Raw genomic sequence first — 19,289 nt, forward strand, 5'->3', positions numbered from 1 at the left:
TCACTTCCTGGCCCAGCTGCCCTCTTCCCTAAATACCTGGGAAGGAGGGGTGGGAGAGGAGCATCGCTTTGGGGTGGGAGAGGTGGCCGTGCCCTGCTGTGCTGGGGGGCAGGGGTGGGGAGGGGGCTCTTGGGCCATGGGGCAGTCTGGGCACCCAAGGAGGGCACGTGGAGCCAGGGCTTGGCACCAGTGGCCCCATTCCTTGTCCCCTTCTCCCAGGGCAGGGCCCCCGTGTCCCCTCAGCCAGGTGTGGTGTCACCCTGGCACCCCAAAGGGAGCAGGGAGGTCACCAAGCTGCTGAGGGGGGCAAAGGGCTCTGGAAGGGAGGGAACCCCTTCTGTGGGGACATGGGGGCCTCTGCTGTGCCCTGCTGGAATCCCACCTGCACTGCTGGGTCCAGCCTTGGAATTCTCAGCACAGGAAGGGCCTGGAGCTGCTGGAGAGAGGCCAGAGGAGCCACAGAGCTGCTCCAGGGCTGGAGCCCCTCTGCTCTGGAGCCAGGCTGGGAGAGCTGGGGGTGCTCACCTGGAGAAGAGAAGGCTCCAGGGAGAGCTCAGAGCCCCTTGCAGGGCCTAAAGGGGCTCCAGGAGAGCTGCAGAGGGACTGGGGGACAAGGCATGGAGGGCCAGGAGCCAGGGAATGGCTTCCCAGTGCCAGAGGGCAGGGCTGGATGGGAGATTGGGCAGGAATTGTTCCCTGGCAGGGTGGGCAGGCCCTGGCACAGGGTGCCCAGAGCAGCTGGGGCTGCCCCTGGATCCCTGGCAGTGCCCAAGGCCAGGCTGGACATTGGGGCTTGGAGCAGCCTGGCACAGTGGGAGGTGTCCCTGCCATGGCAGGGGATGATCTTTAAGGTCTCTCCCAAACCAGGCCATTTTATGATTAATTTTATGAGATCTCAGAGTCTGTGTGGGCCCCACTCTGCTCCCAGTCCACTGGGGGAGTTCCAGGGAAGGTCCTGTCTCCATTAGAGCAGATCCATTGTTCCAGAAGCATCTCTGTAACTTCTATTTGACTTTGGGGGGAGTTGAGAGCGCCTGTGACAGGGAGATTATTATTTAATATGTTTTTAAAGAGCTCCAGCTCTTTCTCATAGGAATTCTCTTTGCCCTCCCAGATCTGTCAGTAGCCACAGATTTCATTTTCCCCAGTTCAGTGATGACCTGTGGAGTGATGGGATCCCTCAGGAAGTTTTCTCTGGAAGGTGACAAAGGACATTTCACAGCACAGGCCCTTGCAGATCCCTTGAAACTGTAGTCCTGGAAGCCTTTTGGTTTTAAATTGGCCCCATTTTTGTTTTGAGGAAAGAAATACTGAAATAAGGCTGGGGAGCAGAAAAAACACTTTATTCTTTCACTGAATTTTCCCTTTTCCTTGGAAAAGCTGCTGCTGCTGCTGTGGCCCATGTACAGGAATAGATGAGGTCTAACATGTTTCTGTCCAGATCTTTATCTGTGGCATGGTAACCCTTCAAAATCAGGGGGAAGGACCAGAGCTGTACAAACTCTCTCTTGCAGAGTTCTCTGGGCTCCTGAGCAAGAGGGAGGGAGAAATAATTCAGAATTCATTCAGTAATCTGGAAGTAATTTGGTGCCCTCTGGCCCCACAGCTCCTGGCAGGCCCCAGGCCGTGGCTCTGCTTCCTCTGGCTGAGCCAAGGGGACAGGAGGTGACTGGGCCCTCTCCAGCTCCATCCCCCATCCCAAGGATGTCCCCACATCAAAGAGTTCTATTGCCAAAGGGCTTGGCCAGTCCCTTTGGGATGGGACCTCCAGTTCAGCCCAAGCCCTGCAGAAATAATTTTGAATTGAGGTTTTCCAAGTCCCCCTACAAAGGATGGGCTTCCAGGAAAACCCTGGCCAAGAGGGGGATGTGAATTCACCAGCAGTAATACAATCCCAAAGGCCCAAAAACAAGGGTTTGGGGTACCTGGTCCCCCCCATTTGCACAACCTCTGCCAGGATCCAAAGCTTCCCTTGGCAAGACCACAGCCCAGGGATGCAGCAAAGGCTCTGGAGCTCTGGGGATTTGCTCCAGCTGGGAAAACTTCGCAGCCTGTGCCTGAAATGCAATTTAGGCTGAAGGAAAACCCCACAATGTTAAATTAAAAATGTGCTGGCAGCTGCAGCTTTGGAAGGGGCTGGATGGGGAGGATTCTGAGCCCCAGAACAAGGTTAAATGGAATTCCCTTCCTGCAGAGGAATTCTGAGCCCTCAGCAGAGGCACAGGGGCTGGAGAGTTTATTCTGGTGAGGACAGTTCAGAGGGGTCATCCCTGATCACCACTCACGGCCTTGATGACCAGACAGAGGAAATTCAGATTAGTGCTGACCAAAGCTGGAGTTTATTGTTCCCAGGTGTCCTGGGAGGGTTCCTACCCTGAGCTACAAACTCATCTCCACTCCTGACTGAGGCCCATGGCACAGGGTGCCCAGAGCAGCTGGGGCTGCCCCTGGATCCCTGGCAGTGCCCAAGGCCAGGCTGGACATTGGGGCTTGGAGCAGCCTGGGACAGTGGGAGGTGTCCCTGCCATGGCAGGGCTGGCACTGGATGGGCTTTGAGGTCCCTTCAACCCAAACCAGTCTGGGACTCTGTGATCCCTGAGAGGAAGTTGGGGTTATCAGCTCCCACAGGCCGGACAGAATCTCTGGGAGGATTTAGGCAGAGGGAGGAAGGTGAGACTCTGGATCAAACTCAAACAAACTCTTCCCAGGAGAACACAGAATCCCAGAATGGTTTGGGTTGGGAGGGACCTTAAAGCCCCTCCAGTGCCACCCCTGCCATGGCAGGGACACCTCCCACTGTGCCAGGCTGCTCCAAGCCCCAGTGTCCAGCTTGGCCTTGGATCACCACATCACTGGAGGTTGGTTCATCCTCCCAATATTTAAGGTATTGAAAACCTGACCTGTTTGTGCTGATCTCCTTTGGCAGAGGGTTCCCTCAGCAAAAATATCATCGAACCTTTGGCTTTTCCTCCATTGACTCCAACCACCTCAGAGGGCATTTTATACCCCCATTTTTATCAGCAGATCCCAGAATCCCAGGATCCCTGAGGCTGGAAAAGCCCTCCCAGCCCAGCCAGGCCCAGCTGTGCCCCATGCCCACCTTGTCCCCAGCCCAGAGCACTGAGTGCCACCTCCAGCCCTTCCTGGGACACCTCCAGGCATGGGCACTCCAAACCTCCCTGGGCAGCTCTTTCCAAGGCCTGAGCTCCCTCTCCAGGGAGAAAGATCTCCCAGTACATTGAGAAGCAGAGATGTTTTATGCTCAGAAAACAATTTTCGTGGTGGCATTGTCAGGAGAAAGATCAAAGATGCCGCAATGGTGCAGGAAAAAGGATCTGTCCAAACATCTTCTCCAAGCTCCCAGGAATTTGCACCAAATTCCTGGGGAATGTCAGGGAAGGAGGGTCCTCCATGCACAAGGAAGGACCTCAAAAATACCCCCAGTTCAGGAGAAGAGCCAAATCACAGGGGCAGGGAACCTTCTGTCCTGAGAAGCACAACTGAAAAAGGCTTTTCTGTTAATTGAGCTGAAATAATTGAAGCTTTCTGCCCACACCACCCCCGGCTTCCTGAGCCTGCCCAGCACATGAACCCCAGCCTTGCCTCCCTTATCAAGGAAGTTTTTCAGAGGCAGCAGCAGCCCTGAGTAATTTCTTTATCTCATTTCCTCCTCTTTACCAGTGCCTGTGCTATGGTGTGAGGAGGCCCAGATAAGCTTTTCTCTCCAGGCAGCCCCGCGTGTCTTCCTGATGGGGTGGTTTTACCCTGAGCAGGCTCCAGATGGGAGCAGCACGAGCTGATTCCAACCCTTCCCAAACCTCTGGAGCCTCTGTTCCTGCTCCACTGATTCCCAGTGGAGTGAGAGGGCCAGGAGTGCCCCTGGATGTGCAGCTACACTCCTGCAGCCTTCGCTGGAGAACTGGTGTGGACTTGCCATCCTGAGCTTCTCATCCCAGTTTTCCATGGATTTAACCATGGTAGCGGGAGCAAATTTATTCCACGCTTGGTGTAAGGAAAGTCAAACCTCATTCATGGCCTTCAGGCAGAGCCAGAATTTTTGGACTTGCTCCCAAAATACCTTCCTGAGCAGCAGCAGAGGAGCCAGGTCATGGAATCATGGGATGGTTTGGGTTGGGAGGGACCTTAAAGATCATCCAGTTCCATGGGTAGGGATTTCCACTATCCTGGGTTGTTCCAGCCTGGCCTTGGACACTTCCAGGGATCCAGGGGCAGCCACAGCTTCTCCTGCACTAGTGGAAGGTGTCCCTGTCCATGGCAGGGGTGGCACTGGATGAGCTTTAGGGTCCCTCCCATCCCAGTCCACTCAGGGATTCCATGGGCATTTCCTGGTTAGCACACAGGGTTAATGCAGCCTTGATGTTCCTTCTCTGCTCAGCTGAGCATATGCAAATCCAATCAGCACTGAAATCCTTACCTGGGAGCAGCACCTGGCTGAGGAGGAGAACACCGAGTCCCTTCTTCCAGGCAAATCCTTCTCTTCCTTCTCCCGGTTGGCACCGTGTGCTCACTGGATGTTGCTGTGACCCAGCCCACGGCTGGGCTGGGGGAGTTCAATGCCAACCAGTTCAGGGCTCTCCCTTGGGTGGATTTCCCCACCCAGGACAGTGACTATGAGGGAGGGTCGATGGGTGGCACAGAAGCCTAAGCCACGTCCCCCTGGGCAGTACCCAGCTCCAAACCGCCTCCCCCTGTTCCAGAGAATTCTCTGTTTCTCTGTTTCTCTGTGGTTCATTGGCTCCCTGTTGTATCTCCCGGTTCCCCCGTTGGTTCTTGTTGAATTGTATCCTCCCCCTGGCTGGTATCTCATTGGTTTCCTTCCCTTTCCCCACCGGTTTCCAGCCCCTATAAAAAGGAAAGAGAAAGCCCCTCGGTGCCTTTTTCTGGCTGCTGGACCCTCTGACAATGAACCTGTTGGAACCCAGACCAGCGGCCCCTCTCCTTTCCTTTGCCTCTGGATTAACACGAGCCCAGACCATCGGCCCTGAGGTGCCTCCTCCATGGAGGAACCAGCACCCACGCCCAGCCAGCGCCTTTCTGCCGCCCAAGTCGGTCCTGAAGGACGTCGCAGCAGTAACGCTGCGTCCCCTCTGACTGAGGGCACACCAGAGCTCGTGCCAGCGAGCCTGGGACAGCGTTAACTGGAACTTCACGGGATCACTGAGGTTGGAAAAGACCTCCAGGACCGAGTCCAACACTGCCCAAAAGTTGGGCCTCCTGAGCTCCTGCTCAACTAAAAACTCCCACAGAGGCATGCGAGAGCTGGAGGAAGTGCTGATGATAATGAACTGATTTTGGAGTGATTGTCTGCCTTCAGTGCCTGAGGAGGGACACAGACAGAGCTCTGTGAAGTGCCCAAGGCTGCAGCTGCCCCTGCTGACATCCAGGCACTGCTCAAAGTGAACCTTTTAGCTTAAAATTCATCCCATCCCACCCCTGCCATGGGCAGGGACACCTTCCACTGTCTCAGGCTGCTCCAAGCCTCATCCAGCCTGGCCTGGGACACTTCCAAGAATGGGGCAACCACAACCTTTCCAGGCCAGTCTTCTGAACTTCAGAGGGCTCCTTCCTTCTCCTGAGCTTTCTGCTGAACTTTGCCTGACAGATAAACGTGGTTTCCTTTCTTTCTTTTATGTCTGAAGAGAAAAAGAAGGACACTGTAGGGAGGGGCTGGGTTTAGGCCTCTACTGGAGATGTTTTGGCCCCGGGAGGACGTTACAGAAACCTTCCAGTAGCTGAAGGGGTTTCAGGAATGCTGGAGAGGACTTTTCACAAGGGCCTGGAGTGATAGGACAAGGGGAAATTTGCTATTAGGAAGGAATTGTTCCCTGGGAGGGTGGGCAGGCCCTGGCACAGGGTGCCCAGAGCAGCTGGGGCTGCCCCTGGATCCCTGGCAGTGCCCAAGGCCAGGCTGGACATTGGGGCTTGGAGCAGCCTGGGACAGTGGGAGGTGTCCCTGCCCATGGCAGGGGTGGAATGGGATCTTCAAGGTCCCTCCCAGCCCAACCCATTCTGGGGTTCCATGGCCTCTGGAGTGCCCACACATGGATGCTGTGGAGGGACAGGACCAGGCACTGCCCCAATGCCCGTCCCACCACCCTCACCAGCCCTGACTCTCTCCCAGGTCCCTCCTGCTCTGCTCCTGCCCTTCCCCTGCACTTCTCACCTGTACATTATCCACACATGGGCTTTTTCCTCTCAGCCCCCATATTTTCCTTACTTCAGGCATTTCTTTTCCTCCTGGGCAAACAAGTCTTCCCAGTTTTTTTGAATTCCCTCCCACTCCAAACAATAGGCCAAGCACAGAGTGAAACTGTCCCTCCTTAAATCAGGCTGCCACACATTCACACATTCCTCCTGCTTTCAGTAAGAGACTGGTGCTGAACTCAGGATTCCCATTCTTCATTGGCCAGCAGGAAAGACTGAATCCTGTTCTGGATCTCAGTCAGGACTGAAAAAGCCACTGGTGTTGCCCATCCTGTGTTTGTTGCCTCAGTCGTGATCCAGGGATAGCACCAGCACAAGCGAGGGATGAGCTGACCTCAGTCACCATGTTTGTAAAAGAGTTGGACTTCATCACTGAGATGTTTTAATGAACTGCTCTGGTTCCCTACTTAAAAAAATTCCCAAACCTCTGCTGCCTCATGACTGAAAAGGAAATGCCCTCAGAAAACAGGGGACAGGTAAAGGGAAAGCTGAGGATGAAAATAGCTTCAGATGCACACAAAGACACTTTGGAAAACCCAAACTTACCATGGGAGAGCAGTTCTTTCATGGACATCCCAAACTTCTACAAAACCCATTGGATTTCACAGAATCCCAGGATCCCTGAGGCTGGAAAAGCCCTCCCAGCCCAGCCAGTCCCAGCTGTGCCCCATGCCCACCTTGTCCCCAGCCCAGAGCACTGAGTGCCACCTCCAGCCCTTCCTGGGACACCTCCAGGCATGGGCACTCCAAACCTCCCTGGGCAGCCCCTGCCAAGGCCTGAGCTCCCTTTCCATGGGGAAATTCCTGCTGGTGTCCAACCTAAAAGTAGTTTTGGATTAGAAATTGGGAAGTAATCTTCCCTGTGAAGGTGGAGAGGCCCTGGCACAGAACATCTGTGGCTGCCCCCTCCCTGGAATGTTCAGTTCCAGGTTGGACACTGGGGCTTGGAGCAATCTGGGACAGTGGGAGGTGTCCCTGCCCATGGCAGGGGCTGGAATTGGATGATCCTTAAGGTCCCTTCCAACTGAGCCATTCCATAACTCCACCACGCCATTCATAAGGCCACGACTAAAGGATTTACTCATTTTAAGCCTCCTTTCTTTGTTCCACATGAGGAAATGGAAAAAGTGAATTCCTGTTGATCAACCCCTCTGCCAGATATAGCACATTATTCCTTTTGTTTGGAAAGTTTCGTTTCCAAACACCATCCATTAATCAAAGCCCATTAATGCAACGCATTTACCATCCACATATTTTCCAGCAGATCTCACCACAGGGATGGTTTTTATCCTGGTGTTGTGACCAGCTCCACTCCTGTCAAAAAGCTTGGCATGGCATCACCTTTTAACCCAAATTAAAATAAAATAAGTGGGATTCTTGTCCATTTAGGAGTTTTAACCACCTGCAGTCATCACAGCAGTGCTCTGGACAGTGAGGACCACTGGGAATGATGAGGGGAACACTTTAATCCTTTGCCTTGATGCTGGTGTCGGTTTGGAATTCTCCTCCATTCAGCTCTGCCCTAGCAAAGCTGAGCTTTAACATCCTTAGGTCTTCTCATCCTTCACTAAATGTAATAAAGCTTCTGATGGCAAATTAATTAAACATGTTGACAGCCATGATTTAATTGGAGATGAGGGAACCTCCTGAAAAGAGTCAGAGAGGTGTCCCTCAAAGTGAAGCTTTCTAGGACACAGCAGTGGCAGGAAAACAAAATCTCTGCTTGCTCTACTGCACTTGAAGTTCAAATTTAACCCCTTCTTTTTCCATAGAACAGAAAAATGTTCCCATGGGATTTTTTTTCTTCGGAATCTCATCCAAAAAGTCATGTACACAATACCATCAATGGAATTACTGAATGGCTTGGGGTGAGAGGGACCTTAAATTTCATCTCATTCTACCCTCTGCCATGGGCAGGGACACCTTCCTCTATCCCAGGTTGTTCCAATCCCTGTCCAACCTGGCTTTGCAGAGGTGTCCATGATCTGGAGGCTGCTCATCACACCAGTCAATAAACCAGGACACAAAACTGCTTAAAATACCAAGAAACAAACCCGAAATAATCAAGGTATCAACACTTCTCTTTTTAATTAAAGCTGCAACATCCAAACTCTCCAGTGGCTTTGGATCACAGAATGGGTTGGGTTGGGGTTGGGGTTGGCTTTCTTTAAAACTGAGATTAACAATAAATTACCTGCAAATGTGGCTTTTACGGGTCAAAGAGTCATCAGGGCTGAAAGAGACGTTCAAGGTCACCCAGCACCACCAGCATCACCCCAAGGGCCACATCCAGACTCCTCCTGAGCACTCCCAGAGACAGTGACTCCACCACTCCCTGGGCAGCTCAATCCAAGGCCTCACCACTCTGGCAGGGAAAAAAAACAAACCTGTAATATCCAATCTGCACTTCTGTGACCTCCCAACACCATCTGCAGAGCAGAGACCGAGTCTGTGGCGGCTGGGCCAGGCGTCCAGCAGCCACCCCTGGCCAGGAGTGTCAAACCAAGGCTGTTTTTCCTTTCAAGGTGTGCCAGGATTTCCCTCCTTGCCCCAGACATCAGCCAACAAAGCAAATGCACTCAGGGCAAAGTCAGTGCAAATAACTGGGGAGTTTTCTCCAGGTCCAAAGGAGGAGGATTGCTTCCTCCTCAGCTCCACCCACAGCAAACCCAGCACAAAAGCCTTCTGTTCCATCTCCCAAGGAAAAATCCCCTGGCATTTCACTTGGATTGATAATACGCAATAAACTGAGGCTGGGACCGAGTAAATGTGTTGGGTTGGAACACAGGGACTCTGAGCATGGATCTATCCCTATTCCTGGCGCTGCACATGCACAGGGACTCTGGGATCCCAGCACAGGGAGGCCGTGGAGCTGCTGGAGAGAGGCCAGAGGAGGCAGCAGGATGAGCAGAGGGATGGAGCAGCTCTGCTGGGAGGAAAGGCTGCGAGAGCTGGGATTGTTCAGCCTGGAGAGGAGAAGCTTTGGGCTGAGCTCAGGGTGGCCTTGCAGGGCCTGAAGGAGCTGCAGGAAAGCTGGAGAGAGACAATTCCCAAGGCATGGAGGGCCAGGAGCCAGGGAATGGCTTCCCAGTGCCAGAGGGCAGGGCTGGATGGGAGATTGGGCAGGAATTGTTCCCTGGCAGGGTGGGCAGGCCCTGGCACAGGGTGCCCAGAGCAGCTGGGGCTGCCCCTGGATCCCTGGCAGTGCCCAAGGCCAGGCTGGACATTGGGGCTTGGAGCAGCCTGGCACAGTGGGAGGTGTCCCTGCCATGGCAGGGGTGGCACTGGATGGGCTTTAATGTCCCTCCAACCCAAACCATTCTGTGATTCCATGATTGTCCCTGGCCAGATGCTGGGTTCCGCTGCAGTGGGACCCCTCCTCGTGGTTTCTGTCCCAGTCCTTCTGTGTGGAGCTGCTTTGCTGGTGCAGGATCTGCTGCTCCCTCTGGCAGCGACTCATCCCCCGGAGCACTGGGAAATGGGAGATGTTTGGAAGCAAAGGAAGCAGCAGCTGACAGAGCCCCAGTGGCAGCCAGGCTGGGCATCATCAGGAGTCTGGCATTCCCTGAGCCAGGATCTGGATTTTGCACTGTCAGCTCGAGCAGAACTGGGTTTTGTGGTGATTGATGCTGAGGTTGGGTAACAGCACCAAAACGGCACCGAGTCCCTTCTCACCCCCCGGGGCAGGAGGTGGCAGCTCCCTGGAGTGTCCCTGGAATGTAACAATGAGTTATCCTACGGGGAACAGAGCAAATCCAGCCCCTCAGTGCCTCTCCTTGTCCCCAGCAGCCAGGCTGGGCAGTGCTGGAGCAGCTCAGCAGGACAAATGAAGGTGTTTAGTGCCGAGGAAACGCTGGCAGTGCTGCCCACTCCATCCCTCTTCCCGACACATCCCTCTTCCCGCTCACTGCCACCAGCAAGGACACGACTTCCCAGAATTCACATCAATCCTGGCTGCCCTGGGGTATAGGAAATGGATTTCCAGTAGGATTTCATTTCCAAAGTGTTCTGGTAAAGAGCTCTGAGAGCTTTCCCTGTGCCAGGGAGCCGGGAGCTGAGCCATGGATTGGGGTTGTTCCTGTGGCCACCCCACTTGTGCTCAGGGATTTGTTCTTCCTGGCCTCTGTATCTCCCACAGCCGAATGTCTCTGCTCACACTGCAGCTCTTGAGACAGATTTTTTTCTGGAGCCTGATGTTTGCAAAGGAAAAGCATCACTGTGAGCTTTGTGGACAATTAATCACAGTGTTTGATTAGTCCTTCCCTCCTGCTCCTCCCGGCCCCCTCTGCAATCTTCTGTCCCATTCCAACACTTCCTCAGCTGCTGCTCCTGATCTCAAGAGCTGCGGAAACAAGCAGTGAACTCAAAGAGCTGCAAGGAGAGTTCTGTCCAGCCCAGTCATTTCTCCAAGATGTGTTTGAGATGCTGTGTGTGAACCCCGTGCCTCGAGAGCAGGCGGAGGATGCAAGGAGAACACACAGGGAACAGAATTCCTGGGGGAGGGAATTGCAGGATCCTCCTGGTTCGAACAATGAAGGTCAAAGCTGCTGCCTGGCAGGACATGGAGTGTCCTGGCTGAAGGCAAATGGGGCAGTTGTGATGAAGGACACTTGGAAGGACTTTGACTTCTTGTTAGAGAGGAAAGAAAGCTGCAGGGAAAAGTCTGGATTTTAATTGCATTTCCAGTCTGTGGAAGGTGGCTCTGGCTCAAACAAGGCACTGCCCAAGAGGTCCTGTCCTGTATTTCTTAGATCCCAGAATCCCGGAATCCCTGAGGCTGGAAAAGCCCTCCCAGCCCAGCCAGGCCCAGCTGTGCCCCATGCCCACCTTGTCCCCAGCCCAGAGCACTGAGTGCCACCTCCAGCCCTTCCTGGGACACCTCCAGGGATGGGCACTCCAAACCTCCCTGGGCAGCCCCTGCCAAGGCCTGACCTCCCTTTCCAGGAAGAAATTGCTCCTGGTGTCCAACCTGAGCCTCCCCTGGCACAGCTTGAGGCTGTTTCCTCAAGGAATCTTCCAGAAGGGACACAGAGCTGCTGTGCCCACCAGGAAATTCTGGAATCCATTTGGATGAGCCCCAGCTCTGTGTTCACTCTGAAGTCTCAGACAACACTAAAAATCCACATGATATTAAAATCCTAAATAAAAACCACCCAGCAGAAGCCCGAAGCAATTTGCTGAGTAACCCTCCCTTCTCCAGGAGCTCAGCTCTGGGAACTCTCTCCTTCCAGGGCAGCGGAATGGAAACTTCGACACAACTTTAATTACAGGGCAGTGGTGCCATTGCAGCTCCCAGGGCAGGTCAGGAAGCTCCCAGCCCGGCATTCCGGCACGTCCCGGCTCCAGTGGCTCCTGCTGATTAAGGAGAGTGCTTGAGCAGCCAGAATTTGTCCAGGAGATTAAGAAGCAGGTGCAGCACATTGCAGAGGCAATCCCTGTGCCAAACTGTGTGTGTGGGAGAGGCATTCAGCAAGAACTTTCCATGCCTTGTCAGCACATGGAGCCATCCAGGCTTCCACAGCCTTCCAGGGACGGGACTGGCAGGGTTTTGGGAAGGGTTGTGCTGCTTAGCAGGAAAAGCTGCTTCTTATGGCAGGTCCTGTATTTTCCCACTCAAGTAACACCAATAAATGGATCATTACTTTACTTACTGTAACAAAGGCTCAATCCAGCACGGTTCAGCTCCTGGAAAAGGTCACAAAAAATCCATGCTGCTGTTAAAGGCACTTAATAGAATCCCAGAACTGGGTTGGAAAGGATTTTAAGGATCCTGTCCTGGGCAGGGACACCTCCCACTGTGCCAGGCTGCTCCAAGCCCCAATGTCCAGCCTGGCCTTGGGCACTGCCAGGGATCCAGGGGCAGCCCCAGCTGCTCTGGGCACCCTGTGCCAGGGCCTGCCCACCCTCAGGGTGGATTTATTCCCAGTAGGATAAACTGGGAAGGATTTATTCCCAATATCCCATCTAACCCTGCCCTCCTTCCATTTAAAACCATTCCCCTTGTCCTGGCACTCTCTGCCCATGTAAAAAATTCCTCTCCCTCCTTTTTTATATTCCCCTTTAGGCTCTGGACTGGGCTCTTAAGTTCTCCCAGGAGTCTCCTTTTCTCCAGGCTGAACCTCTTCCATCAGCCTGACAGTAACTTCCAAGAAGGAATTATTTGAATGAAATGGTTACTAAATCACACACACACTCTGGGAATTAGGATCACTTATACAGAGCCACAAGTGGCACCCAAAATTTACCTTTTCCATCTGGAACCAGCCAGTTTTCCCTCTGTGTGGCCCCATGTGCTCCTTCAAAGCAAAGAGGTTTAAGAAGAGAAGTGTCTAACAGCAGTTTGTAAAGGTAGGATCGTAAAATCATGGAATGGTGAGGGTTGGAAGGGATGTCAAACCCTTTTTCCGTATCTGCTGTGGGGAAGGGAGCCGGAGCTGCAGGCTGAGTGTGGAGTTTGTTTTACCCAGGATAAAACCATTGTTGGGTATTTAGCTCCACCTATGGGCACCTCCTCGTACCTCCGTAAACCTTTCAGATTTAGCAACTTAGTCCCGTTTTAAGGCTCTAACCCCAGAATCATCAGGGCTGGGAGAGCCCTCCAGGATCACCCAGTGCCACCCCAGCAGCACCAGCAGCACCCCAAAGCCTGTCCCCAAGGGCCACATCCAGACTCCTCCTGAGCACTCCCAGAGACAGTGACTCCAGCACTCCCTGGGCACCTCATCCCAAGGCCTCACCACTCTGGCAGGGAAAAATTGTTTCCAATCTCCAACCTGAGCCTGCCCTGGTGCCATTGGAGGCCATTTCCTCTCCTCCTTTCCCTGCCCCCTCCTGTCAGGGACTTGTGCAGAGCCACAAGGTCCCCCCTGAGCCTCCTCTGCTCCAGGCTGAGCCCCTTTCCCAGCTCCCTCAGCTGCTCCTCCCAGGATGTGTTTTCCAGCCCCTTCCCCAGCTCCGTTCCCTTCCCTGGCCACGCTTCAAAGAAACTCCAAACAAAACGAACTCCTGGCAGGAAAACACACAGAGACACAATGTGACAGAGTTTGGAATGTGGCAGTGCCCACTTAGCAATGGAAATGGTGTCAAGGAAAACAAACCCAGCCCCGCCAGCTCCATCCTGTCCCTCGTCATTGGAGCCACCTCTGTGCTCCTGCCTTACTCCCTGTAACGTGTTCAAAATTTGGAATTATTTGAAAGCTTAATGTCAAAATTTTCTTTACCAGTGTCTTGGGGAATGTCTTTATCATTGTTTTGTCTTTTTATATCCAACTATGAATTATTAAGAGCATTAGCAAGGAGTAAATTTCTGGCAAATGTTTCTCAGGTGTGTTGGGCCAGGCAGGATAAAAGCAAAGAGGAAGAAATTGTGTTCCTCAGGACAAGCAAAAAGCAGGAATTGAGCAGGCAGGTGATAATGCCAAGGGCAAAATCCCTGCTGGAATTGTCCAAATGGTTCCAGAGCTGCTGCAGTTCATTCCTTCCCCATCCCTGGCAAGTCTGGACTACACAGAGAACGACTGATCCACTTGTCCAATTTCAAATATCAAAGTTACTTCACCTGGTGCTGCTCTGGAAAACAAAACTCAGATTTAAACCGAACTTTGGTCCTTCAGAGGTCGTTGCCTTCACGTTGAGAACAAGGAAGGGCTTTAAGTGGGTACCAGAAACTCCTTTTTGCCCTGACAGCACTTCCATCCCTGTCCACAGCAAAGCCTTCATGGGTTTGCCATAACTTCTCTTGCAACAAAAAGACTTCAAGTTATCAAGTAGAGCCACTTAAACACTGATGTATTTCCATACTCCAGGAGCTTCAGAAATCATGGAATCATGGGATGCTTTGGGCTGGAGGGACCTTAAAGCTCACCTCATTCCACCTTCCACTGTCCCAAGTTGCTCCAAGCCCCATCCAAGCTGGCCTTGGACACTTCCAGGGATGGGCAATCCAGAACCTCTCTGGGCAACCCCCCAAATTATTCATTTTTATATAAATATTTATGAATGCACAGGGATTATCCTGGAGCAGGAAGATGTTGATACCTTTATTAGGAACTTCAGGCACAGAAGAATCAGGTTTTCACTGGAACATTCCCCACTGGATTTTATTCATGAGCAGATTCTCACACCTGGAGATCCTGCAGCTCTCTGAAGGCTGGAAAGCTTTTCTAGGAATCAATTTATGAGGGCCTGGCACTGCATTCTGCCCCTTTGGAAGCTGAAAATTCCCATTTTGGCACCGAACCTGGAGTGGCTCCATGCAGAAAATACCAGGACATTTACAAGAAGACAACAAAATATTTTAATTTCAATCTGCCCCGTGCTATACAAGTGTATAAAATACCAACTAAGCATCCAGTGGAACATTACAAAAATAAAAGAACCAGAAAAAGCAAGCAGCACACCGGAGTCATGAGGACAGGACGTGGCAGATCCAACCAGGAACACACTGTGAGCATTCCAAGATTTCCATGGTTCCCACCTCAGGCAGGGGTCAGGTATTAAAATGACAAAAATGAGATTGATTGATGGTTTTCATTGAAAAGCAGCTCTGCTTCTGTAGGAAACGCAGCAGCAGCCACCTGGGTTTCTACTGCCAAACTCACGCTTTGATTTTTCATGGAAAAAGGACAGGACAGGAATTATTCCAAAGGTTTTTAATTGAATGTGGTGAGAACACGAAGTCCAGCAGTCATTTGAGAAACATGGAAAAATCTTGGAAAGGCTTCAAGGCAGTTGTGGCAAACCTACAAAGTTTCTCTCCACTTGATTCCTTTATTTTGGGTGTTGAATGCAGCACGTGGAGCCAGCTGAGGGTAGCCCAAAATAACCCCATTTTCCTGTGTGTCCAGCTCCAGCCATCCATGGAATTAGCTCTTCTCAACAGTTCCCATGGAGCCAGGGCCACTCAGACACCAAAACCAGGCTTTGTTCCAGTTTCTAGGGACTAACAATCCAAGCTAGAGCAGAATATTCAATATATTCCTGCTCTCTAGTCCCAGATTTCTGTGTCGGTCAGGAATGCCAGGCCTTCCATAACACCTTGATTCCCTGCACCTCAGCCTGGAATGGCTCCATTCTTTTTAAAACAGGTATTATTTAAAAAAACCAAGGTGTGAACCAGGCATTTCAATCAAAACTTGCTTCAATCTCTTCTCAGACCAACTGTGTGGCAAAAGCAAACCAAGAGAGAGCCACAGTTTGATTCCTAAAAACACAATGAGAGGCTTCAAACATCCCTTTTCCAAGACCCCAAGTGGTATTTTCCATGGATAGCAGTTCCTATCTCTTCCAAAAAATACTGAACCCTGTTGCAAGGTGAGGATCTCCAGTTTAAAAAAAGCAGTAATAAAATATTTCTGTCATCTTTCTTGGAATTTGCATTTTGGAGCCTTTGAACACTGCCATATAAAACCCCTAAAGCTTCTCCCACATATTCCCACTGCTGAAATAAGCATTCCTTGGCATTAAGCATTTCATCCCAGCTGAGTTTGGAAGCAAAGCTCAAGAAAGTTTGGATTTGTGGATATCCAAAGCCAGTAGAAAAAGATCCAAGTGTGCAGCTTGGAGTAGGAATGGACAAGGAAAAGGCACTCCAGCTCTCCTCACTGGTTCCTGGGTGGAATTTTCCAATCCCTAATCAAATCTTTGCTCCCCAAAAATGCAGATTCAAGTTTATCCATCTTTTTTTTTTTTTTTTTAACTGGAAAAATCCCACTGCTCTGAATATGCACCATCAGCATTATTTGAGTCCTTTTTTTTTTCCCCCCCAAGTCAAAGCTCCCAAACGAATCCTACTGAATATATAAATTATCTGAACTTAAATAATTTTAAATCCATGTATTCCAGAACTCTCCTATTGCACGTTTTTCCATTGCTTTGCCAGATAAAACCCTTTGCAGGAATTTCACAAAGGTTAAAATTTTAGAAGCACAACTTCCAGAGCACCAAAAGCAGGTGCTGGAGGAATTGTATCCTGCTGGAAAACGAGTGCCAATAAAAACAGATATAAATATATCATGTATATACACATCCAGGAGGAATTCTGGGAGGCTGAGATAATAAATACTTGAAACAATTCCCAGATTTCCAGAAACTTGGGGGAAACTCTAGAAAATAAAGCAAATTACTTTAGAAGACCAAGAAGAAACATGCACAAAACCTAGTGTAAGAAAAAGGGTTAAATTCCCATCATCTTTCCAACCCTGTTATCCCAAGGTTTTCCAAACAATCATCAGTTGGAGGATTTATGGGAGTACAGAACAAAGAAAGCTTCCCCCAGCTGCTTTTCCCCCCAAATAACCCCAGTTTGTCCTGTTTTGCCTCAAAATGTCACCTTCTCCCCATCCTTTGTTCCCAGGGATCCGGGAATACACTCAGCCCGTGGATCAACCTGAGGCAGCAAAACTAAGGATGGAATTCCTTCATTTTGAGCAAACTTAGCTTGGAATTCTCCTACCGCAGCTGCTGCCGCTGCCACCAAACGTGTGAGCTGCTGTTTCCACAGTAAAGGTTTTTCCCTGGCAGTTTTCTACTCCAAATCCTTGGAAAAAGCAGCAGCAGCTCAGCTCAGGTGGGCAGGAGCATAATCCGGCCTCCGGGTCTGGATAATTTTGGGTTTGGGTTTCTTGGTCTCCTCTTCCACATCATTTTCCTGGTCACTCTCACAGACATGGACAACAACGCTGGGAGTGGTGGCAGTGGCTGCATGGAGCTCGTATTTCTCTCCTGGAAGGGAAAACATTGGGAAAATGCCTTTAAAAGGAGCCAGCCTGTAGGAAATGTTACATGGGCCTTTCAATATGGAAAATGTTGGACCCCTGGGTTCTGAGAATTTCAGCCTGTCAGTGCGGGGAGGCAGCGATCCTCAGAAACACACTGTATCCGAAGCAAAACCCTGGGAAAAGCTTCCTAAATTGTGTGGTAACACTGAGGCTGTTGCTGTGTAATTGAAAGTTGTATCACTGGGTGGAATATGTAGAAATGTAGAAAATTAGGTTATGGGGCTATAGGTAATAATAGGCTACAATATGGAGGATTTGGGGTGTGGGTTTATGTCTCCTCTCTCCTTGCTCTTCATAAATCTAGGGGTTAAGGTATTGGTCCAGAAGTTCTGCACTGCAGGACATGAGAAGTTAGTAATTGGACTGTAAGTAAAAACATATTACTTAGCATTTCATAATTGGTTAATTTAGACTTTAAAAAACCTTGGAAGTGAGAACTCAGGGCCGTTTTCCACCCTGCCAACTAAGAGGCACCTGTGTTACAGGTCAGAAAATAATAAACATCAGTAAAGAAGAAAAGCCTGGCATCTCCTGGGTTTAATCCAAACTCTGAGTAAAAGAACTCGAAATACAAAACCAGAGAAAACTAATAGGAAAATAAGGGAGTGACAGAATGATAAAAGCCACGAGGTGCCAGCATGGAGCATCCTGAAGGGTTTTAGTGAGCACTGCCTTGAGATCTGGGTTTTCCATCATATAAAACATTGCTTTAAAGCAGATGTTAAATAATTACTATTAATAACTAATTACTATTAATAACTAAATAATAATACAATAAATAAAAATAAATAAATCATAAGAGAAGACATTAAATAATGGTATTAAATTAAATCAAGGAAAGAACAAATGGTTTCTTCTCATCTCTTCCCTGGTCATCTTCCCTTCATTTTTTCCCTCTTTTCTTTATCCTCAATCCCTCTCCTTCTCCATGAAAAGCCCAACAATGCCTCTTTGCTCCACTTCCCTCAGAATTTTGGGAAGAAAAACTGGCCCAAAGAGCAATTCCATAGAGGAAAAAGCTCTTCCCTCCAGTTCTCTGGGAAAACACACAGTGCTGGAGCAATCCCTGCCTGCTCCTTGGGACCCATCATTAATTCCATGTTCCAGGGAACATCCCAGTCCAGGGCAGAGCTTTAGAGGGCTCAACACTCCCAATAAACATGGAAAATCTCACAGAAAAGGGATTGCAGATCAGCCCAGGAGCTCAGTAACAGGAGAAAAGGACCAACTTTTAATGCCTGGAAAGCCTTTAGATATTTATTTTAAATTTTCTTTTTGGAATCCCTAAAATTGGAAAGGAAAACTCAAGAGTAAAGAAACAGCATCATGGAGCTGAACTTCCACACAAGCAGAGGCTGTTGTGTTACTTAGTTATTATTTATTCATTCCAGTTGTTCCATCAAAAACAACCTCTGCTTCCAAAACCCATTTCAGGAACAATAAAATCTTTGATGGAAATATTTCATAATTAAAAATGATGAAGAATATTTAATTAGAAGGATTCTTCATGGACAGATTTAAATCCCAACATGTAGGAGGTCAAAGCTGTGCCCTGCTCTTTTCTCCATCCTTTACAATTCCCTAAGTCTGGAGGTGCACAGGAATTGAAAAATCCCCCAGTAAAATGAATCTGACACAGTTTTTATTCTCTTTAATCCTGTTATGAAATGTGGCCATTTTTCTCTCCCCTAAAATTAATAATACAGCTACAAACAGGTTAAATCAGAGTTGTCCTTGAGGAAAGATTAATTTGCACCAATTTTCATTAAATTTCATAAAGTTGCATAAAATATGGGAGAAAATGAACTCAAGGGATGTGATCACTAATTGGTGAGAAAAGAAGTGGCAGGAATTTATCCCTCTCAAATTCCAAGGAATTTTAGGTTGATAGTTCCTCCTACACCCAGTAGCAGTTTCCTCCTCCGAGGCAAACAGAAATAAAAAGAAAATGGAAATAAAAAGAAAATGGAAATAAAAAGAAAATGGAAATAAAAATTTCTTGGAAAAGTTTTAGAAATTCAGGAAGTTTCGAGGTGTTTTCCCTAACCAAAATTCTGTTTTTACACCTTCTTACCTGGTCCTAGCTTGGAAATAGCATATAAAAGGTCATAGTTAATGACTGGAGTGGCATCCTCCACTTGTTTCCAATCCACAGGAGGAGAGGCAGGAGGGGAGATCAGAAACTGCTTGTCTGGGTTTGGGGGGGCCAGATGGGAGCTTCCAATGTGCAAAGTCTGGAAAAGAAGGGAGAAGCCAAAGGTGTCACTGAGAAAGATCCACGAATGC

At 49.8% G+C, this 19,289-nt stretch overlaps 1 protein-coding gene across 2 annotated transcripts in view; it reads right to left on the reverse strand.

Moving 5' to 3' along the window:
• Positions 1–14,497: 14,497 nt before the first annotated feature.
• Positions 14,498–19,289, reverse strand: part of RCAN1 (regulator of calcineurin 1) — a 34,171-nt gene continuing 29,379 nt past the window's right edge. For both annotated transcript variants that reach the window (XM_082278412.1, XM_082278413.1), the window contains exons 3-4: positions 19,078–19,237; positions 14,498–16,947 (exon numbers count right to left, since the gene is read on the reverse strand). In XM_082278412.1, coding sequence (XP_082134538.1) covers positions 16,784–16,947; positions 19,078–19,237 — 324 coding nt within the window. In that variant the 3' untranslated portion in view covers positions 14,498–16,783. The remainder of the gene's footprint in view (positions 16,948–19,077; positions 19,238–19,289) is intronic.

Source organism: Coloeus monedula, assembly GCF_965178545.1.
Source record: "Coloeus monedula genome assembly, chromosome: 3".
NCBI classification, from domain to species: Eukaryota; Metazoa; Chordata; class Aves; order Passeriformes; family Corvidae; genus Coloeus; species Coloeus monedula.